This window comes from Neoarius graeffei, chromosome 25 (assembly GCF_027579695.1).
Source record: "Neoarius graeffei isolate fNeoGra1 chromosome 25, fNeoGra1.pri, whole genome shotgun sequence".
Lineage (NCBI taxonomy): Eukaryota > Metazoa > Chordata > Actinopteri > Siluriformes > Ariidae > Neoarius > Neoarius graeffei.
In genome coordinates this window covers 39871599-39896155 of record NC_083593.1, presented here as the reverse complement: position 1 = coordinate 39896155, position 24557 = coordinate 39871599, and the positions used below count along the sequence as shown (strand labels likewise).

The window sequence follows — 24557 nt, the reverse complement described above, 5'->3', positions numbered from 1 at the left end:
TCGGTGCTTAGCCCTCTTCTCTTCACCATATACATGCTCCCTCTTGGACGCATTATTCGCTCCCATGGTCTCAGCTTCCATTGCTACGCCGACGACATACAACTATACATCAGCACCAAACCCTCTGCTCAGCTCCCCCCCACACCTCTCATTCTATGTCTGCAAGACATCAAAACATGGATGACCAACAATCTTCTCAAGCTGAACAGCAATAAAACTGAGCTCATGGTGGTGGCACCAGCACCACTGCTCAGGAAGGTTGGAGATTTCCACCTGGACATTGATGGCTGCTCCATCACCCCATTCCATGAAGTCCGTAACCTGGGTGTCATCTTGGATTCATCACTATCATTCCAGTCTCATATCAAAAAAGTCACTAAATCTGCTTTCTTCCATCTCCGAAACATCTCCAGACTCAGGCCCTTACTTTCAAACACAGTTACAGAGACTCTCACTAATGCCTTTATCTCCTCCCGTCTAGACTATTGCAATGCTATTCTGCTTGGTCTACCCAATAAGGCCATAGACAGACTGCAATATGTCCAGAACTCTGCTGCCAGGATCCTTACAGGCACTAGGCCCTGGCAGCACATCACCCCCATTCTCAAACAGCTTCACTGGCTCCCCATCAAATCTCGCATCATCTTCAAAGTCCTCCTCCTCACTTTCAAGTCCCTTCATGGCCTGGCCCCCCATTACCTTTCTGAGCTCCTCCACCCCTATACTCCCTCAAGATCCCTGGGGTCCTCATCCAAGGGCCAGCTGGTCATTCCGCGTTCCAGACTTAAGGCCACCAGTGACCGAGCATTTCATGTAGCTGCTCCATTTCTGCGGAACAAACTAGCCAACACCATTCAGCATGCCCCTTCACTGGCAGTGTTTAAGCAACATCTCAAAACACATCTTTTCTTGGAGGCCTTTGGCTGCTAGTTTCCATAAGCACATACACCTACATACGCACCTACACAGATACCTTGTTAACTGACCTTGGGTGTTTTGAAAGGCACTATATAAAACGAAAGTATTATTATTATTATTATTATTATTATTAATAATACCTCCTTTGAATAATTCCATGCTAAAATAACCTTAAGTAAGCTCAAACTAAAGAGGTTTATTTTAGGTTAATGCCCAAAATCAAGTCATCAGAGGCCGAAGTGGAGCCCAAATTTTATATGTAATGGAGAGGCCTAGCTGTATCTGTACAAATATTTGAACTGCACCAGTTTGGTTGGTGTAAACCTGTATTAAATCCACTTTGATAAGTCGGCAACTAAGAAAAACACAGAATAAGTGAAGAAAAAAATAAGAAAAAGTGAAGAATACTTCTCTGTCTTGATTTTTCAAGGAAAAAAAAAAAATTTTCAGAACCCAGGAGGAACGCTGAAAAATACTGCTCTTTTGGCCTTTTTTTTTTTTACATTCCAGCTCACATATACCCCTTTTCCACCAAATAAGTTCCAGGGCTGGTTCGGAGCCAGTGCTGGTGCTGGTTCACAACTCGTTCAACTTGCGAGCCAGCTGAGAACCAGCTTGCTTTTCCATCGCTCGCGGTGCTAAGACACGTCATTACGTCGCCGTATACGTCAGTTACGTTGTTGTATACGTCGTTACGTCGCTGTATACGTCAGTTACGTCGCTACGTTTGCATAAACCTTGGCGCGAATATCGAAGCAAAAACAACGCGGAAGAAGCAGCAGCAACAACAATAATAATGGATGACTTCGCGTTTGTACAGCTGCTGCTTCTCGTCGCTTAAAAATGGCGATCTTTCGCAGTCTTGTTATTGTTGTCGGTCTTAACAACTCTGCCCCCCCGCTGATGTAAGCAGTTCTTTCCTCTGGCCCAGCAGAGAGTTGGTGCTAGCCTGGAACCGGTTTTTCTGGCCCCAGAGCCAGTTCTTTGTCAGTGGAAACAGAAAACCCGGTTCCAAACTAAGCACTGGCCCCGAACCAGCTCTGGAACTGCTTTGGTGGAAAAGGGGCATTAGAGGTTAAAATGTAGTGTTCCTGCACAAAATGTGTAAAGGTTGGCAGATCTGATACAATCATTTTCAATATTTTTTATTTTCCTAATCACCCCTCATGCATTTGGAATTCCTCCCCAAAGTTTGAACACCTATGTACTAAACAGAAAAGCTGTAACCATTTCATTCCAACTAAAAAAAAAAAAAAACCGAAAACTTAAAGTGCCATTCCACCATTGGATGTATTCTTTGGCATAAAATACAATATATTTTGACAACATATATAAATGGTATCACTAGATAGAGAAATCTTTTAGCTTCAAAATAATATATCAAACATAATTTTTTTGACAACAACAAGTATATTAATTTTGCGACCAAAGTCACCTACCCTTTTAATTTCCGTGCGTGACGTCATCGGCAGGTTCCCCTTCTTGTGTACCACGTGACATGTGACGTGGCACATATCAGCAATGGCGGATAGAACACGATAAAAACAATACCAATAAATCTAGCTAATACCAATAAATCTAGCTAACTGAAAGATTAACTCAATTTTTCGCAATTTTTTTGGCTCCCATATATGAGGAGGAATGACTCTCTCACTTTGGGGGTTTCCTGGTCTAAAAATAGACCGACACGTGGTACACAAGAAGGGGAACCTGCCGATGACATCACGTTTCACTACCGCGCGGAAATTAAAAGGGTAGGTGACTTTGGTCGCAAAATTAATATACTTGTTGTCAAAAAAATTATGTTTGATATATCATTTTGAAGCTAAAAGATTTCTCTATCTAGTGATACCACTTATATATGTTGTCAAAATATATTGTATTTTATGCCAAAGAATACATCCAATGGTGGAATGGCACTTTAAGGTTTTGTCATTTTGTGTAACTTGCACTTTGACTTTAATCTATCTACTTTTAGTGTCTCCTTCAAAGACAGATCTACGGGGCACGTCACCTGGTGTAATAATCTGGCACAACTGTCACGGACAAGCTGCACGAATCTACAGTCTGAGCTAGAAAGAAATCAGCCCCAGCCTCACTTTATCCTGCTGTAGCTTTTACTTATGATCATTGGCACGTTGTTTCACAAAAATCCAAAATAATGCATTTTTAAAAATTTAGTAACCTCAAGTAATCTGACGTGGATGTCAGATAAACCATTATATTGACGTCTTTTTATCTTTGAAAGACAGGCAAACTTATCCTGGCTAGTCCATTTATACCAGCTACCTCTTGGTCTCCTGAAACTCTTACCTTTCAGCCATGTTACCTTGTCCATTTTTGTATTAGTACCAGATATATGACAGCAAGCGAGCGAGCAAGAGAATTAAAAACATTTGATATGGGATGTTGATTTAACATGTCCTGACCTGACCAACACATAAGAAAAAGAACAAGGAATAACAATTGTTATAACTTGTTCCACAGGACTTTATCACCACTAAATCTCTGATCCAACAAACCGCCTACATTTAGTTTCACACCACCACGCAATAACAGTGTGTTTCACTTGGCTAGATGAAAGCCCTGTGATATTTTCCTATCCAGTGGAGGTATCTTAATCTGCATCTGACTGGCTGCTTTCTGTAAACCAAAACTTCAGAACTCCTGTCACATCCGCTGGAAATGCAAACAAATTAATTACGATCCCATGGGTTGGGAACACCCAGCTCAGTCCACACTAACGGAAACTTTCATTCGCAACAATACCACAGCAGCAGTTTCACAACTTGTGGCCCAAACCGCTGCTAAACAACCAGTCGACATGAGTTAAAATATTTTTTAATCAGAACCACATTGCAACTTCTGGTCATCGGAGTTTAGAACTTTATCGACAAAACATCAAGCTCTGTTATTTAAATTTGCCAATCAAGAGTTGTTCCTGTAAAACGCAGAAGGCAAACATGTCCTGCCCTGCATGGCCAGCTGACCCCTTCCCTTCAAACGAATCGGTACCTACAGTGATCAAGGGGGAAGCCTTCAAAGGAAACAAAAGCAGGCCAGACGTCTGAATAAGGTAGCCTTTTTTAAAACTATGCCAACCCGACACAGCGCTTGAATAGCAGCTTCCTTTGATCTTTTCTCAAGTAGACACTGGCGGCTGCATTTGAGCAGATGAGCTCCTCCTCATGCCAGAGTACACAGACAGGAGAACATCTGTTTTTGAATCCCTTTCAACACCTGTCGAGAAGAAAGCATCTACCTGTGACATTCAGACAGGGTGGGAAAGAAGTATGATGCTCCTTTTCTCACCCGAGGGTAAATGACAGTAAGCGAATCAGGCGGCTGACGCAAATTTGAGCCGCTCTGAGTCAGATTCTCTTTACTGCTCTAACATGCAAGTGTGAATAAACAGGACAGAAAAACAATTGCACTACTTAAACATTACGATCTCAAACCCAGTAGAGCAGGAGAAGTCTGATGAGCTTTTGAAGAATGATCTGATTTTCTCACACTGGCATGATTTTAATAAATTAGAAGGAAAAAACACACACGACTACTGCTGGATATCTTGTCGTATTTTCCCCCCCTCTCAGAATTCAACCTATCTGAAGACGGTTCGGTTTAAGCCATGATCCAAGAAAACAAACCGTGGAGAATCTCTTTTCCTTCTATTCACTCATTTTAATACACAAAACCTTTGCAAACTGAAACAAATTCATCACGTTAAGTACAAACCTCATTTCATTCCAATAGACACCAAACACCACTTTCTTCATTTTATTATATTTGTAGATTAATCTTTGCACCCTGCTTCATCATTGTCAAACACGAGCTTTTCCTTTTAAGGTAAAGCTGCAAAAAGTACTCGAGACAGAAACTAAGGTGCTCGCCCTGTTGTGGAGAGATGGACAGTTAACAAGGACATGCTAAAACGCAAATGGAGGTGCGCGCGTGTGTGTACGGTCTTCGTGGCTTCAGGTTTCCAAAGAGATCTTATATCACACAGAGATCATTTCTCCTAAAACAACTACAACGCACATGAATATGGTTTGGAGCAGAACCGTAAAGCATAATAGATCTGAAAGTGTGTTAGAAACGCAAATAATTTAAAAAACAAAAGCATGGTGTATACCCCAAAAACAAATCTTTATTAAAAAGTTTGTTCTCGATTGAAAGTCTACAGAAACTTTGGGGTTCCCCCCCCCGCTATGAACTGACTCCACCTGCACTACTGCCCAAATCCCCCCCAAAAACCTCACAATGAATCAATAAAATTGTTCGGCATGCAAGAAAAGTCTGTTAATAGCCTACACACACACACACGAGCCCAGACAATGTAATTTGCTGACTAGGAACCAGATTAAGAATTCACACTCATTTCAGAAAACGTATGACCCTAAAACTGCATCATTGCATCAGACAAATTCAGCAAGTAGGTCTTGTAAAATGTAGCACGTATCAACAGTGATGTGTCCAGGATATTGCACGGACCCTTTCGTTTGTCCTGTTGCTCATATTACTGTCCTGAAACAGCCTGTACGTCACACTCATTCAGAGAATCCACTGATATATTGCCCAAGAACCTCTGAGAATACGTACTTACTACACTAAACATACTGCTATCATTTTTGTGTATCCTTGTCATATTTATACTAACAATCTACCTTCTCACTTGTTATAGTCTTATTATCATGCTGCTGTAACACTAATTCACTTCAGTATGAGGGGATAATAAAACATAAAAAGCTCATAGGCTATTATGGGCGGCACGGTCGCCTCACAGCAAGAAGGATCTGGGTTCGAACCCAGCGGCCGGCGAGGGCCTTTCTGTGTGGAGTTTGCATGTTCTCCCCGTGTCTGCGTGGGTTTCCTCCGGGTGCTCCGGTTTCCCCCACAGTCCAAAGACATGCGGTTAGGGTTAATATGGGACGGCCTTGGGCTGAGGTGCCCTTGAGCGAGGCATCTAACTCCCAACTGCTCCCCGGGCGCTGCTAGCATGGCTGCCTGCTGCTCTGGGTGTGTGTGTTCACTGCTTCAGATGGGTTAAATGCAGAGAGGAATTTCACAAGTGTGTGATGAATAAAGTTGAGCTTTTTTTCCCTTTCTTTTTTTCTTTCTATTTCATCGTATCTCATCTTAAATCCACCTGACTATTTTTTCAGGTGAGAGAAACCTCGAAGAGAATGTGAAAGCTTGCTTAGAAGATAAAGGACATTAAAACGGATCAGGCACAACTGAGTAATAGATATTATGAGCGCCCAAACAAACCCAAACAAACACAAATGACAGACTCAAGTTCAGCACTTCCTGTCAGACTATTATTAATTCATGTAAACATTTTATACAGCAGCAATGCTTTATTATCGTGCTTGCAAAACAAAGCATGATATTGTTCTTCCTAGGCCGCTTCTTATTCCCGGTTTTTCTTCCAGCATTGTTTCTGTGAATAATTCTGCAAGAATCGATTAACGTAGAAACTTTTATTTGAACTTTGAAGCGTAGGTCTTGAAAAATGACACTCAAACTGTTATTTTAAATTACTAAGATATTAAAGAAAAGCTTTTAACAATTTCCCATTGAAATGAGTTGTGGGATCTAACATCCTATAACCATCATCCGTCACTGCTGCAGTCTGTCTCTCTCACACACACACACACACACACACACACACACATTCCTTCACTTTCAATCAATGCATCTACCCAGGTATCTCTCCAACTTCCCCATCTCTCTCTCTCTCTCTTCGCCATCAATCTGTCTTAATATCATCAACTTCCTCATCTCCTTCTTAATTATGTCTAATATCTGTATCACTCCTCTTTCACTCCCTCCCCCTCTCACATCCACCAATCCATTCATCCGTGTTGTCTAACTTCCTCAGCTCTCATTTTTCTCGTTCTCTCACACTCATCCCCTCACTTTCAAATCAATACATCTACCCAGTCATCTCTCCCCACTTCCCCGTCAACCTACCTCTCTTTATTTCTGCCTTAATATCTTCAACTTCCTCATCCTTCTTAAATTTCTTTGTGTCTAATCTCTATAACCCCTCTCTTTCACTCCCCCTCTCTCACTCATTCCCTCACTTTCAAGCAATGAATCTATCTTCCCCATTTCATTGCGCTCTCACTCTCACACACACAGTGTCCATCAATCTACCTTTTCATTTATGTTTATATCTTCATCAGCTTCCTTTCTCTTCCTTAATTTCTTTGTGCCTAATCTCTCTGACCCTTCTCTCTTTCACTCCTCTCTCAAACCACTGTCCATTCATCCCATTTCATTTCTCTCTCCTCTCAAATCACTGTCCATTCCATTCCATTCCCCTCTCTCTCACACACACACAGTCCATCAATCTAACCTCTTCATTTCTTGTTTATATCTTCATCAGCTTCCGATCTTTTCCTTAATTTCTTTGTGCCTAATCTCTCTGACCCTTCTCTCTTTCACTCCTCTCTCAAATCACTGTCCATTCCATTTCTCTTCCTCACACACACTCACTCTCTCATCACTGTCCATTCCTCTCTCTCTCACACACACTCACTCTGTCCATCAATCTACCTCTTCATTTGTTTATATCTTCATCAGCTTCCTACCTCTTCCTTAATTTGTGCCTAATCTCTCTGACCCTTCTCTTTCACTCCTCTCTCAAAGCACTGTCCATTCCATCTCTCTCTCTCTCTCTCACTCACACACTTCTCAAATCACTCTGTCCATTCCATTCTTCTCACACACACACACCAATCTACCTCTTCATTTCTTATGTTTGTATCTTCATCAGCTTCCGATCTCTTCCTTAATTTCTTTGTGCCTAATCTCTCTGACCCTTCTCTTTCACTCCTCTCTCAAAGCACTGTCCATTCCATCTCTCTCTCTCTCTCTCTCACTCACACACTTCTCAAATCACTCTGTCCATTCCATTCTTCTCTCACACACACACACACACACACACACACACACCAATCTACCTCTTCATTTCTTATGTTTATATCTTCATCAGCTTCCGATCTCTTCCTTAATTTCTTTGTGCCTAATCTCTCTGACCCTTCTCTCTTTCACTCCTCTCTCAAATCACTGTCCATTCCACGCTCTCTCTCTCTCACACACACACACACACACACACTCCTTCACAATCAATGACCATCTGTCTTAATATATTTAAACGTCCCCATATCTTAATTTCTTTGTGTCTAAATGATGTTTAATCTCTCTCTCTCTCTCTCTCTCCATTTTCACAAGCACTAGGATATCCTTCAGGAAATGCAAATCTAGCTTAAAAAACAAACATCTCAGTGTCCACAAGGTAAGAGTCAATACAAACATCCTGGAGCTAATATTAGTGTCTGTCCCTTCATGCCCATGTGGCTGAATCTCTCGTGTGTGCAACTTTGCTGCTGTTTTAAAAACCGCTCTACGTGACAGCCAGCTTTAACCAAACCTTCATCCCATCCAACATTACAGAGGATCAGACCGAGCTTCGAGCACAGTGCAACACAGTTTTCATTCATAACTCAGGGTTAAGGAGGCTGTGAGGAGAAACAGAGTGTGTGCTGTCTGTGTTCATGTGGGAAAAGACACTCAAAGACTTTCCCATGGGCAGGAAAACCTGCCCTCCTGGACTCTCACCGTGTTTCCATGTACATCTTTAAATAAACGTTAAAATCTCACCTCTGTGTCCAGCTCACGTCCACTGAAGTTCCAGGAGTTACATGATGATCAGCACTGAGCTCCTCGCCGCTGCTCCGGCTTGAACTTTTGGATAATTCCTGAGCGCCAGAAGTCAAAATATTGCTAGCTTTATCGAGGAGAGGATGTTCGGTGAGCGAGTTGCTGTGCTGGACATGCCGGCTGTGCTGCACGGAGGCAGGAGAGGACACGGATAAGTAGTGGAGCTGTGCGGCGATGGGAGCTGCGGCGCTCCCGGCGGAGAGATGCAGAACCTCGGCTTTCTCCAGATCCACACTCCTCACTTTCCGCAGCTCTTTCCGTCTCCACTGCGCGCCTTCCCCGGCGTTTCTCTTCACCTTGCCGGGACTGCTCGGAACACCAGGCGCACTGCAACCACCCTGAGGTCCGCCCACAACATTCACACACTCAACTGACTCTAATAATCCCGACGACGAGGTCCGGCTCCCCGCCGTCGCCATTTTCTCTCCTGAATTTTTTTTGCCACTTAATAGGTGCAATTGGAGAGAGAGTGGAGGGAGCAGGGGGAGGAGCCGGTAGGAGGAGCCAAGGCACATACGTTTTGTTTACACGCGCTACTAAATGGAAGGCCATTGGGGTGTTTAAGTTTTGGCATTTCCTTATATGGTACAGTATGTCATTATCCGTTCACACTTGACTTACCCCTTTTAGACCAACAGGGAACAGGTTCCTGAACCGGTTCCGTTCAGGATTCTTTGAGCCTTGGTGAGAGAAGAAGAAATATATGTTATTTACCAGCTGGGAGGTCTGTATCGTGAAATACCGTGACCGAGGTCAGTATTCAAGGCCGAGGTCACGGTATTTCACCATACGGACCGACCTTAAGCTGGTAAATAATTAATTTTTTTCTTTACCAAATTCTAACAGAAAACGAGAGCGCCCGAAAGGGAAAACCGAGCCGAGCCACCATTTTGAATCCTCATTCACGGCTGTAATGCAAATTGCTTCCTCCTCGGTATACAAGTGCACTTCCATGGCAGGAAAAAAAACTACATTTTGCCGCCTATGTAGTCCTCTATTTATACAAAATTTAGTCATTCAGGATTCAGCCGTGTTTTTGCTTGGCGTTAGCAACAGTTACAGGTTTTTAGCTTTCTCCTGAAATGTTTTTTCTTTTATTTCTTCTTCCTCAGGGTAGTAAAACTCGCTTTCGCTGTGAAGACTGTCGTTATCACTATCCATGCTGTAAAATTAATGCTATTCTCCTAAGAAATGCTGGCAAAAATTTATAAGATTTTTGATGATCTTATAAATAAATCTTATTTAAAAAAAAAAGATAAATGTTGACAAAAAAATTCTACTATGTTTGTTGTTGTTGTTGTGAACGAGTGAGTCACCAGAGGTCCGTAACTGGGGTCCGTATTGTAGGATACGGACCCGCTCGCCAGCCAATCAGAGTGCAGGATTTGATGGAAACCGCACCGTGAAAAAAATAAATATATGTTATTTACCAGCTGGGAGGTCCGTATCGTGAAATACCGTGACCGAGGTCTCAAAAGTACTGAGCGAGGCCCTCTGGTCTGAGGTCAGTATTCAAGGCCGTGGTCACGGTATTTCACCATACGGACCGACCTTAAGCTGGTAAATAATATATTTATTTTTTTCTTTACCAAATTCTAACAGAAAATGAGAGTGCCCGAAAGGGAAAACTGAGCCGAGCCACCATTTTGAATCCTTATTCATGGCTGTAATGCAAATTGCTTCCTCCTCGGTATACAAGCGCACTTCCATGGCAGGGAAAAAAACTACATTTTGCCACCTATGTAGTCCCCTATTTATACAAAATTGAGTCATTCAGGATTCAGCCATGTTTTTGCTTGGCGTTAGCAACAGTTACAGGTTTTTAGCTTTCTCCTGAAATGTTTTCTTTTATTTCTTCTTCCTCAGGGTAGTAAAACTCACTATCGCTGTGAACACTGTCGTTATCACTATCCATGCTGTAAAATTAATGCTATTCTCCTGAGAAATGCTGGCAAAAATTTATAAGATTTTTGATGATCTTATAAATAAATCTTGTTTTTAAAAAAAAGATAAATGTTGACAAAAAATTCTACTATGTTTGTTGTTGTTGTGAACGAGCGAGTCACCAGAGGTCCGTAACTGGGGTCCGTATCCTACGATACGTACCCGCTCGCCAGCCAATCAGAGCGCAGGATTTGAAAGGAAACCGGACCGTGAAAAAAATAAATATATATTATTTACCAGCTGGGAGGTTCGTATCGTGAAAAACCATGACTGAGGTCTTGAAAATACTGACCGAGACCCAGAGTAAAACTCACTTTCACTGTGAACACTGTCGTTATCGCTATCCATGCTGTAAAATTACTGCTATTATACTGAGAAATGTGAAAATAAATGTTGACAAAAAATTGCTACTATGTTTGCTGTTGTTGTGAACGAGCGAGTCGACAAATGTCCATAACCGGGGTCCGGATCATAGGATTCCGGACTGTTCGCGAGCCAGTCAGAGCGCACGATTTGATGGAAACCGGACCATGAAAAAAATAAATATATATTATTTACCATATGGGAGGTCCGTATCGTGAAATACCGTGGCCAAGGTCTTGAATATACTGACCGAGGCCTCTTGCCTCTGAAGACTGCATTTGTTGTTCAAAAAGAGAAACTACCACGAGGACCTGAAAGCTATCTATGGGAGAAAGTCAAGCCATTTTGATGCTGACAGAAGAGGGAAAATCAATAAGAGACATTACACAAGCATTGGGCATAGTCAGTACAACAATTTGAAATGTCCTAAAAAAAAAAAAAAAAAACACTGGTGTACTAATAATTGGACAATGAACAGTCCAGTCAAAGAAAACAATAGAAACAGCTTCAAAATGGCTTGACTTTCTCCCATAGATAGCTCTCAGGTCTTCGTGGTAGTTTCTCCTTTTGAACAACAAATGCAGTCTTCAGAGGCAAGAGGCCTCGATCAGTATTTTCAAGACCTCCGTCACGGTGTTTCACGATATGGACCGACCTTAAGCTGGTAAATAATTTTTTTTTTCTTTATCAAATTCTAACAGAAAATGAGAGTGCCCAAAAGGGAAACCATATTTAGAACAAACCTGCTACAAGCTCGTCAAAAACCTGTTTGACAAGCTACGTCAGCTCGAAATTTTCCAAAAATAATACTCGCTTTCACTGTGAACACTGTCATTATCACTATCCATGCTGTAAAATTAATGCTATTACACTGAGAAATGTGAAAATAAATGTTGACAAAAAAATTATTACTATGTTTGTTGTTGTTGTGAATGAACGAACGAACGAGTTGCCAAAGGTCCGTAACCGGGGTCCGGATCGTAGGATTCCAGACTGTTCGCAAGCCAATCAGAGCGCATGATTTGATGGAAACCTGGCCGCGAAAAAAATAAGAAGACTTTGTCACATGATTTACATAAATAAACCAGAAAAAAGGTCTCTCGAATGCTATGAACTACCAATTAATGGGCTGGCACAGAGCTTTCATTAGTGTATGTACAAAGTTCACATATTCTCTTTGTGAGTTTCTTCCCAGTTTTCAGGTTTCCTTTCACCTCACACAAACATGCCATCGATGGATTGGCGACTCAAAGGGTGTTTTTACATGAAATGAACTCAGACCCTTCTGAAATGTGTCAAACTCGGGCCACCTCAGGAGGTGATCTTGGTTCAGTTTGCTTCAAGTCCACGTTACGGTACATCAGCGCTGAAGTGAAGCAGAAAGAGAACGGAGTCCTCTTTCAAAGGAACTTGCAATGTGAACAGTGAGTCTCTTTTCTCTTGATCCACTTTTTGGTTCATTATAAGAGGACTGAGTTTGGTTCGTTTAAAAGGGCCTATATGTGAAAACACTCTAAATTACCACTAGCTATAGATGAGTGTGTGAAAGTGTGCATGCATGGTTCCTTGTGATGGACTGGTGTTTAATCCAGGGTGTATTCCCAACTCGTGCTCAGTGTTCCTGGGATAGAGTCAAAGAAGCCTTTATTTATCACACATACAGTGGTGCTTGAAAGTTTGTGAACCCTTTAGAATTTTCCATATTTCTGCATAAATATGACCTAAAACATCATCAGATTTTCACACAAGTCCTAAAAGTAGATAAAGAGAACCCAGTTAAACAAATGAGACAAAAATATTATACTTGGTCACTTATTTATTGAGGAAAATTATCCAAATGTCTGTGATGACCTGGTGACTTGTCCAGGGTGTACCCCGCCTTTTGCCCGTAGTCAGCTGGGATAGGCTCCAGCTTGCCTGCGACCCTGTAGAAGGATAAAGCGGCTAGAGATAATGAGATGAGATGAGATTATCCAAATGAGTGGCAAAAGTATGTGAACCTTTGCTTTCAGTATCTGGGGTGACCCCCTTGTGCAGCAATAACTGCAACTAAACATTTCCGGTAACTGTTGATCAGTCCTGCACACCGGCTTGGAGGAATTTTAGCCCATTCCTCCGTACAGAACAGCTTCAACTCTGGGATGTTGGTGGATTTCCTCACATGAACTGCTCGCTTCAGGTCCTTCCACAGCATTTTGATTGGATTAAGGTCAGGACTTTGACTCGGCCATTCCAAAACATTAACTTTATTCTTCTTTAACCATTCTTTGGTAGAACGACTTGTGTGCTTAGGGTCATTGTCTTGCTGCACGACCCACCTTCTCTTGAGATTTAGTTCATGGACAGATGGCCTGGCATTTTCCTTTAGAATTCGCTGGTATAATTCAGAATTCGTTGTTCTATCAATGACAGCAAGCTGTCCTGGCACAGATGCAGCAGAACAGGTCCAAACCATGATACTACCACCACCATGTTTCACAGATGGGATAAGGTTCTTATGCTGGAATGCAGTGTTTTCCTTTCTCCAAACATAACGCTTCTCATTTATACCAAAAAGTTCTATTTTGGTCTCATCCGTCCACAAAACATTTTTCCAATAGTCTTCTGGCTTGTCCACGTGATCTTTAGAAAACTGCAGACGAGAAGCAATGTTCTTTTTGGAGAGCAGTGGCTTTCTCCTTGAAACCCTGCCATGCACACCATTGTTGTTCAGTGTTCTTCTGATGGTGGACTCATGAACATTAACATTAGCCCATGTGAGAGAGGCCTTCAGTTGCTTAGAAGTTACCCTGGGGTCCTTTGTGACCTCGCCGACTATTAAACACCTTGCTCTTGGAGTGATCTTTGTTGCTCGACCACTCCTGGGGAGGGTAACAATGGTCTTGAATTTCCTCCATTTGTACACAATCTGTCTGACTGGATTGGTGGAGTCCAAACTCTTTAGAGATGGTTTTGTACCTTTTTCCAGTCTGATGAGCATCAACAATGCTTTTTCTGAGGTCCTCAGAAATGTCCTTTGTTCGTGCCATGATACACTTCCACAAACATGTGTTGTGAAGATCAGACTTTGATAGATCCCTGTTCTTTAAATAAAACAGGGTGCCCACTCACACCTGATTGTCACCCCATTGATTGAAAACACCTGACTCTAATTTCACCTTCAAATTAACTGCTAATCCTAGAGGTTCACATACTTTTGCTACTCACAGATATGTAATATTGGATCATGTTCCTCAATAAATAAATGGCCAAGTATAATATTTTTGTCTCATTTGTTTAACTGGGTTCTCTTTATCTACTTTTAAGACTTGTGTGAAAATCTGCTGATGTTTTAGGCCACATTTATGCAGAAATATAGAAAATTCAAAAGGGTTCACAAACTTTCAAGCACCACTGTACAATCAAGCATAGCGAAATTCCTGCTCTGCATTTAACCCATATGAAGCAGTGAACACTTAGCAGTTGGGAGTTAGGTGCCTTGCTCAAGGGCACTTCAGCCATAATACAGAGGGAGGGGAAAGTGCTGTTTATTCACTCAACTGCCCTCACATTTTTCCTGCCAGTCCCAGGAATCAAACCAGCGACCCTTCAGGCCCAAGGCTGCTTCTCTAACCTTCAGGCCATGGCTGCCCCCAGCTAGCAAACAGCCCATGTTTTCACCAGTTTTGATCAGAACCATTGTAATCAAGGATGCGTCATGAACAGAATGTGTTGCACAATTCACAGCAGGAGTAAACAGTAGCCGCAAGATGGTGGAGCACACTGATTACCTGTAAGCTTTTGTTCTGTTTTTGCAGATATTTGTTTTCGGTTCATTTTTTTTCTGAAGATGTCTTTTCCATTGCATTCTCCATTGCTGTGCTCCACTTCCTCTCCAAACTAATGACACACCCACTGATGTTGTTGCGGTTTGCGCTGGAAAAAACAGCTATATTTAGGTTCCAGCTGGGAACCAACTTTTCAGGTTCCGAACCAATTTATTTTTGGTCGAAATGCTCTGAATGGTTCAAAATTTGGTGTGCGAACAAGAACAGAACCCGTTCCCTGTTGGTCCAAAAGGGGTAACTGAGAACCATTTATTTATCACTGTTATGCTGTAAAGGTGTCATGTGGGAATGAGACCTAAATGGCAAAGTTGAAACAATAATCTATCCCCTGGTGACCGAGTAACATTCACAATAATATTTTACCATGGCTCCAGTGGCAATTGAAACCATTGGATTAATGTGTTGTGACTGGTCATGACATTGCTGGTGGTGATGTAAATGAAGATGCAGTGATATTGCAATGGAACTACTGACAACTACATAATCCAAATACTCATCATATTGTAGAAATACAAGTATTATAAATAGCCTTTGCTTGAACAAAACAAATGTTCAGAAACAGGAAGAGAATTCTTCTCTCAACAGAGACATGATGCAGCTCAACTGGTTCCATGTTGCTAACTAACTAGCTAATGTCTCAGCTTGGGCTTTTTACAAAAATGGACTTTCCACTTCATGAATTGTGCATTGTATCCCATCTCACAGGTTTTACATGTCTCGCAGAGGTTCACGCTCCATAGCAAACACAGTCAGGTTGGAATACATGACACCTGTTATTTTAACGTTATGAAAGACTGAGGGAGAATGAAAATGTGTTATCTATCATGTGTTGTTTTTACCTGATACAGTAATGGGTTTTGTATGTAATAGGGGCTTAAAATTCATTAGTGTTAACATTACATAAAGGTCAAGAATTATAAGTGAATGAAGTTATTGAATTTATTTCAGGATAAAACATTTTAGAAGTTTGTGTGTTTGTGTAGTGGTCGTAAAAAAGTGCAAAAAGTATAAAATTTCTACCTCTACCTCCTTTCACACCACTACAGTTATAAATGCTTATAGTTTAAATACAGAGTATATAGAGGAAGCCAGCTTTTCTTTTAAAATCTTCTGGTACACCATGGAGTTTATAATGCTATGTATCCTAAAAAAGTTCCCAGGGCTTTAGGAAGAAAAACAATGCTGCATCATCACATATCCTAAACCATGCTTAATACTGGGAAATAGGTTTGTTTCTGTATAAACACCTTCATTTTTTTTTTTACTCTAAATCCACCTTGGGTATGTGTTGTCAAAAGCTCTATTTTTGTCTCCTTTTACAATACAATCCAGTAACAGTGAATTCTCCCATAGTGGCTAGTGGCACTTATGTACACCAGGCGCTTATGTTTATGGCTAGTTGAAAGAAAATACTTTCTTCTGGCACTCCTTCAAAATGGCATTGCTGTCTAATTGTTGATTTGGTGACACCCAATATATATTATGTATATACACACACCTCTCTAACCATCTTCCACATTAATTAACTTGGAATTTGGTGTGTGTGTTATGTCGTATTTGACCTCAGTGAAACAGGAAGTCATAGATGACCACTTAAGCATTCCTAAACACTCAGATTAACTTAAAAATTAAAATACAAAGAACATATGTCGGTTGTATTTTCTTCACAAAAATTTTCAGGGCTATCAATCATTTTAACATGTTTTTTTTCCCATAAGTTTTTTCCCCTGAGATTAGCTTTCCCTCAAATTTTAGTGTCAGGTTAAGCCAATTTTTTTTCACAAAGGTGCGTTTTCATAATCTTTTTACACATCTTTACTAAGGGTGCCAATAGTTCTAGAGCTGACTGTTTATGAAGGTGTTATAATGCAATATGGGCAGACATTGTGGCCTCAATGGCTTCCCATAGTTCCTAGTCAAAAAATACAATGCACTTTCATGTAGTGTTTCATTTATATCCATATAACTAACATAATTTATGTATTCACATGTAAGGGTATGTTTGTGTCACTGCAGACGTTATAAGCACAAAAGGAGTAGAAAATGGAAACAACACTCACATTCATATATGGTATGCTGCTAGCATACTGGAAATGAAGGTGATGTACAACTCTGATATATATATAAATGATACAGTAACACTTTTAAAAGCCTGCTGAAAATAATAATCCAGTCTAAGGTAGTGGAAATCCAGTGAATGTGGAGAGAATAAAACAGTTATTCCATGAAATCAAGTTGTACATGAGCTGATAACCGACGAGACATGTAGCACTCAGTTAGCTATAAGCCATGTATGACGAGATTGAGTGGAATAACTGTTTTATTCTCTCCACATTCACTGGATTTTGAGAAACAGATTATTTTTATTTTTTGCAAATTCAGTAAATAAAAACTTTATACAAAACGTCCGACACAATAATTTCCGCTTAGAATGTAAACAAACCGGCGAAATTACAGTAGCAATTTGTGAAAAATGCTATAATAATAATTATTGAAAAATAAAAAAGAAACGTTATTACCAAATACTTTTATTCCATATTTTGTTGCTTTTTTTGTATTGGGGGGGGTGTTTTCGAGTAGAGTTTTTATGTCGTCCTCGGTTGGTTCAGCAACACGCTCTGCCATTTTGTTTTTCTCTACTCACAGTATATGAGCTGATAGCCTAGTAGTAGAGTAGCCAGTCAGAGCATGTGATTATGCATATCCAGTGAATATGGATAGAAATATATATATATATTGTGTGTGTGAATTATTATATATGACATTACTCATAGGTAAATATCACTAGTTAGTGTCTTGGCAACTCAGAGTCCATGGAGCTCAGGTATCCTGTGTGTGTGTGTGTGTGTGTGTGTGTGTGTGTGTGTGTGTGTGTGCACGCATGCGTGCATAAGTGGTTGAGTGCATCCCCATTTTCTGGGCCAGCCGTTGATCTGGGCAAAATTTCAGCTTTGTGAACGTGCAAATGACATGGTCTTCTCAATAAATCCCCCCTTTGTGCTCCAACTTTCTTTCAAGTTATGTAATGATCTCTAATGCCTCATAAACAACTGTGAACATTTGTCTTTATTTTTATTAGACCACTTTGTCAAATGCAATGAACATTACAATTATTCTTATGAGATCAGCAAACAACCTGTATATAATAGTTCTGTATACAGTAAATGCCCTGAATGTTAAATCACAAAGGTCTTATTTTGTGAATCATTTCCCCGTCAAAAGCAGTGACTGTTTCATATCTTGTCCTGCAGAAAAGTACACAGTCCTAAAATTCCTACAGCACTACAGGTTCATTTTTGAGGTAGAAGATTGCGACATTGTGGCTTTAGGAACAGGATGGCTAGCAAAAACAATTTCCTGTCAGTGTGGCTCCAATCTATTACTGAGTGCTATTCTTAGCCAGTCGGGCTTCCTGTAGCTTCTGCGTTTCCCGCTCACGTGGAACGCTGCTCAAACAATTTGTACACTCACTTTTGTTATCTCAGATCTGTTCAGCTCCTTTCAGTGATTTTCTGCAACCAGCTAAAAGGAACCAGGCAACTTTAAATTTCTTCAGAAAAGGTCAATTAAAAAGAGTTTCATATGTGAATGGAAGAGATTTTTCATCATGACTTTGAACCAAGTGCTATTGAATAATACAAATGCATATATGGCAATGACTCTGAAGGCCCAATGAACTGCAGTAGACTGACAATTTTACACAGGCTTCTCACATTGACACATGGTTTATATTTAGATAAAGGTGTAGACTCAACTACCATAGTGACCTTTATTACTGATCACCCATCATATAGAAAAGACTGCCGGAGATGTACAGGTACCCTATTTTCATCTCCACCTTCTTTCTTTGTGTATAACACAGTCAAAGTGTATCATATTGCAGTAACACTAACACTCACATTTTACATTTTTGGTACTGGATGTACAGTGGTGCTTGAAATTTGTGAACCCTTTAGAATTTTCTATATTTTTGCATAAATATGACCTAAAACAGGCGGCACGGTGGTGTAGTGGTTAGCGCTGTTGCCTCACAGCAAGAAGGTCCGGGTTCGAGCCCCGTGGCCGGCGAGAGCCTTTCTGTGCGGAGTTTGCGTGTTCTCCCCGTGTCCGCGTGGGTTTCCTCCGGGTGCTCCGGTTTCCCCAACAGTCCAAAGACATGCAGGTTAGGTTAACTGGTGACTCTAAATTGACCGTAGGTGTGAATGTGAGTGTGAATGGTTGTCTGTGTCTATGTGTCAGCCCTGTGATGACCTGGCGACTTGTCCAGGGTGTACCCTGCCTTTCGCCCGTAGTCAGCTGGGATAGGCTCCAGCTTGCCTGCGACCCTGTAGAACAGGATAAAGCGGCTAGAGATAATGAGATGAGATGAGATATGGCAATGACTCTGAAGGCCCAATGAACTGCAGTAGACTGACAATTTTACACAGGCTTCTCACATTGACACATGGTTTATATTTAGATAAAGGTGTAGACTCAACTACCATAGTGACCTTTATTACTGATCACCCATCATATAGAAAAGACTGCCGGAGATGTACAGGTACCCTATTTTCATCTCCACCTTCTTTCTTTGTGTATAACACAGTCAAAGTGTATCATATTGCAGTAACACTAACACTCACATTTTACATTTTTGGTACTGGATGTACAGTGGTGCTTGAAATTTGTGAACCCTTTAGAATTTTCTATATTTTTGCATAAATATGACCTAAAACAGGCGGCACGGTGGTGTAGTGGTTAGCGCTGTTGCCTCACAGCAAGAAGGTCCGGGTTCGAGCCCCGTGGCCGGCGAGAGCCTTTCTGTGCGGAGTTTGCGTGTTCTCCCCGTGTCCGCGTGGGTTTCCTCCGGGTGCTCCGGTTTCCCCAACAGTCCAAAGACATGCAGGTTAGGTTAACTGGTGACTCTAAATTGACCGTAGGTGTGAATGTGAGTGTGAATGGTTGTCTGTGTCTATGTGTCAGCCCTGTGATGACCTGGCGACTTGTCTAGGGTGTACCCCACCTTTCGCCCGTAGTCAGCTGGGATAGGCTCCAGCTTGCCTGCGACCCTGTAGGACAGGATAAAGCAGCTAGAGATAATGAGATGAGATGACCTAAAACATCATCAGATTTTCACACAAGGCCTAAAAGTAGATAAAGAGAACGCAGTTAAGCAAATGAGACAAAAATATTATACTTGGTCATTTATTTATTGAGGAAAATGATCCAATATTACATATCTGTGAGTGGCAAAAGTATGTGAACCTCTAGGATTAGCAGTTAATTTGAAGGTGAAATTAGAGTCAGGTGTTTTCAGTCAATGGGATGACAATCAGGTGTGAGTGGGCACCCTGTTTTAATTAAAGAAGAGAGATCTATCAAAGTCTGATTTTCACAACATGTCTGTGGAAGTGTATCATGGCACGAACAAAGGAGATTTCTGAGGACCTCAGAAAAAGTGTTGTTGATGTTCATCAGGCTGGAAAAGGTTACAAAACCATCTCTAAAAAGTTTGGACTCCACCAATCCACAGTCAGACAGATTGTGTACAAATGGAGGAAGTTCAAGACCATTGTTACCCTCCCCAGGAGTGGTCGACCAACAAAGATCACTCCAAGAGCAAGGTGTGTAATAGTCGGCGAGGTCACAAAGGACCCCAGGGTAACTTCTAAGCAACTGAAGGCCTCTCTCACATTGGCTAATGTTAATATTCATGAGTCCACCATCAGGAGAACACTGAACAGCAATGGTGTGCATGGCAGGGTTGCAAGGAGAAAGCCACTGCTCTCCAAAAAGAACATTGCTGCTCATCTGCAGTTTGCTAAAGATCACATGGACAAGCCAGAAGGCTATTGGAAAAATGTTTTGTGAACGGATGAGACCAAAATATAACTTTTTGGTTTAAATGATTAGCGTTATGTTTGGAGAAAGGAAAACCCTGCATTCCAGCATGAGAACCTTATCCTATCTCTGAAACATGGTGGTGGTAGTTTCATGGTTTTGGCATGTTTTGCTGCATCTGGGCCAGGATGGCTTGCCATCATTGATGGAAAAATGAATTCTGAATTATACCAGCAAATTTTAAAGGAAAATGTCAGGACATCTGTCCATGAACTGAATCTCAAGAGAAGGTGGGTCATGCAGCAAGACAATGACCCTAAGCACACAAGTTGTTCTACCAAAAAATGGTTAAAGAAGAATAAAGTTAATGTTTTGAAATGGCCAAGTCAAAGTCCTGACCTTAATCCAATCGAAATATTGTGGAAGGACCTGAAGCGAGCAGTTCATGTGAGGAAATCCACCAACATCCCAGAGTTGAAGCTGTTCTGTACGAAGGAATGGGCTAAAATTCCTCCAAGCCGGTGTGAAGGACTGATCAGCAGTTACCGGAAATGTTTAGTTGCAGTTATTGCTGCACAAGGGGGTCACACCAGATACTGAAAGCAAAGATTCACATACTTTTGCCACTCACAGATATGTAATATTGGATCATTTTCCTCAATAAATAAATGACCAAGTATAATATTTTTGTTTCATTTGTTTAACTGGGTTCTCTTTATCTACTTTTAGGACTTGTGTGAAAATCTGATGATGTTTTAGGTCATATTTATGCAGAAATATAGAAAATTCTAAAGGGTTCACAAACTTTCAAGCACCACTGTACGTAAGTGCTTCATAGAGCAGAGTACTGTATGGATGGCAGAGTATCCGGAAATGAAAGTTGTCAACATATAGTACATTTACAATATGGCTTGTGGATGGATGTGCACTACTTTGGGATATTGCTGAATTTGGAGTTCCTCAGCTATACTAAATTTGTCTATCATTGCATATACCACCATGGCTCATTATTAGTAAAAACCCAGCAATACATTTCACATGCAATCATATGATTTTCACATGACTATGTGAGTAAAATGTAATTGCATGTGAAAGGCATATAAAGATGCATTTCAACATATTATGCTCTGAACATTCAAAATAAAAGTGACATCATGTGAATTATATGTGAATCATGTGAAAAATGAAACCACATTTGAAAACAAATGAATCATATGAAAAAAACTACATGTAGATCAATAAAAACACATGTCTTCTTCTTCTTCTTCTTTAGTGTTCTGCCTGATGGCTTCAGCCATCAAAGTTTCTAGGGAAGGATTACAGTAGCGGTTTCCTGTTACCTTCTACTGGATTATTATAACGGTTTTCTCCTCTCAACCATTCACACACACCTATGGACAATTTAGAGTAGCCAATTAACCTAACCGCATATCTTTGGACTGTGGAGGAAACCAGAGCACCCGAAGGAAACCCATGCATACACGGGGAGAACATCTAAACTCCACACAGAAAGGCCCCCGTCAGCCACTGGGCTCGAACCCAAAACCTTCTTGCTGTGAGGCGACAGTGCTTTTCACATGTAGTACATGACCAAAAACGTGAAAAAATGGGTGAAAAAATAATCACGTCTAAAAACCACATAGTACAATTTACACTTGAATCATGTGATCACTCCTATATGATGCTTGTGTGATGTCTGTAAAAAATTGTTTTCCAACAGAAAACATTAGGATCTATATTCATGATCATAGAGTATGCTTAAAAACAAGGCATATGATCAGTGTATTGTGTGTTTTTAGAATCATAGTGACCACTGGCGCATGTACGAACATGGTCCAGAGAGGCGTCAATGTAGAAAGTGAGAGGATGTGAGTTAATACATTATTATAATTCATTCAGGGTCACAGTGGACCATGAGCCTGTCCCAAGAATACACTCTGGATGGGACTCCAGTCCTTCACAGGGCATCATCCACACACATTCACACTCTCATTCACACCTATTGGCAATTTAACATAGTCGATCCTGGCGTATTTTTAGGGGGTGGGTAAAAACCGGAGATCCTGGAGGAAGCTCCACACAGCCAATAACCTGAGCTCTTGACTGAACCATGGAGCTATGAGATGGTAATGCTACCCACTGCACCACTGTAAGGGTTATAACCTACTTATTTAGGTTATTAAAGTTTTGTAAAACTTATTATTTTTATTTATTTTATTATTTCCATCCATCCATTATCTGTAGCCGCTTATCCTGAACAGGGTCGCAGGCAAGCTGGAGCCTATCCCAGCTGACTATGGGTGAGAGATGGGGTACAACCTTGGACAAGTCGCCAGATCATCGCAGGGCTGACACAAAGCCCATGTTTACATTAGACCGTATCAGCGGATCATCAGATTAACGTTTTTAAAACGATTAGTGTGCACACAGCAACACCAATACACGATTTGCGTGCACACAGCAATACCAATACACGGATACGCTCGGCTCCGCAGGCATCCTGCGCTCCAAATCACTCCGCCCTGAACAGCGAGTGCCCTCTGGAGGGTGCGCACTCCGGCCTTGCGCAGCTCACAGAGCACGCGAGTGAAGTGAACAAGCTGTGATTTGGGACTGAGCCGCTGTGTGTGTGATCCCAGCGCATATCACTTACCACTTGCAAGTGGAAGGATGGCAAGCCTAAAGACAATCATAACTACACAATGGGCAGTATTTGCATCAGTATTTGCAGTATTTTCATACTTTTATACTCTTTAATGAAAGGTGATACAAGGCGGAAGTCCGCGCCGTTTTTCAGCAGTCGTGTCACATGACCAACGCCAGCGAATCAGGAAGGTGGATGTCACAGTGACGTTGTCCAATGAGACGCCAGCTAGAGCTCAGCACAGCGTATCCGCGTATTCTGAATGTTTACACAGCACCGGACCAGACACGATCTGGATTGAATACGTGGAGGCTGGCGGATTCCCGTTTCCCGGCGTTTCCAGGCGGTTTAATGTAAACGGACAGTGCATCCGCGAAGAAAACGAGACAGATACTGTCTAATGTAAACGTAGCCAAAGAGACAAACAACCATTCACACTCACATTCACACCTACGGTCAATTTAGAGTCACCGATTAACCTAACCTGCATGTCTTTGGACTGTAGGGGAAACCAGAGCACCCAGAGGAAACCTACGCAGACATGGGGAGAGCATGCAAACTCCACACAGAAAGGCCCTCGTCAGCCACTGGGTTCGAACCCAGGACCTTCTTGCTGTGAGGTGACAGTGCTAACCACTACACCATCGTGCTGCCCTTATTTATTATTTTTTAAATTGTTTATTTTTTACATTTTATTTGATTATTTTTATTATTTTATTATTATTATTTTTGTAAATAATCTAAACTTGGAGTGTTTAATCTGGTGCTCGGGCTACCATTTAAAAATGCTTTTGTGCTGCAGTGTGTTTGCGAAACTCAGCCCAGATTAACCATTAAGCAGATATTAATTAGCTGAAACTGTGCTAGACAAATGACATTGTGTTTTGGTCAAACATTTATTGACATTTTCAACCAAAATCTTCCACTGTCTCATTTAGGTCTTCCCCCACCCTTTGTTTTCTTCCTGACAGCAATATGAAGCTCGTGGCAGCTTTCTAAATATGTCCCACAACTCTCATTGAACTTTTACCCTGCTCGCTGACAGATCATGCCACTCCACGCTACTCATTCCATTTGATTTGACATTGATTTCACACTGCTAAAGCATCTGGCAGCCTGACAAATACCTTTAACCCCTGCATGTCACTTGCTTTATTTGCCCCATGCCTTTCTTGATGATAGCTTTAAGACTGAGCTCTGCTCTGCCCTGAATCCCGAAGATTTCCAGCCCAACACTGCGGTCCAGGAAGCGGATCCTGCTGTGCTGATTCAAGCCCTGCATGCAGACACAGCATCCATCCACATGGCCA

The 24557-nt window shown here is 41.3% G+C and overlaps 1 protein-coding gene across 1 annotated transcript in view; it reads right to left on the bottom strand.

Moving 5' to 3' along the window:
• Positions 1-9094, bottom strand: part of map3k1 (mitogen-activated protein kinase kinase kinase 1, E3 ubiquitin protein ligase) — an 81328-nt gene extending 72234 nt beyond the window's left edge. The window contains exon 1 of the mRNA XM_060908113.1: positions 8590-9094. Within this exon, the coding sequence (XP_060764096.1) occupies positions 8590-9068 (479 nt within the window). The 5' untranslated portion in view covers positions 9069-9094. The remainder of the gene's footprint in view (positions 1-8589) is intronic.
• Positions 9095-24557: the final 15463 nt, after the last annotated feature.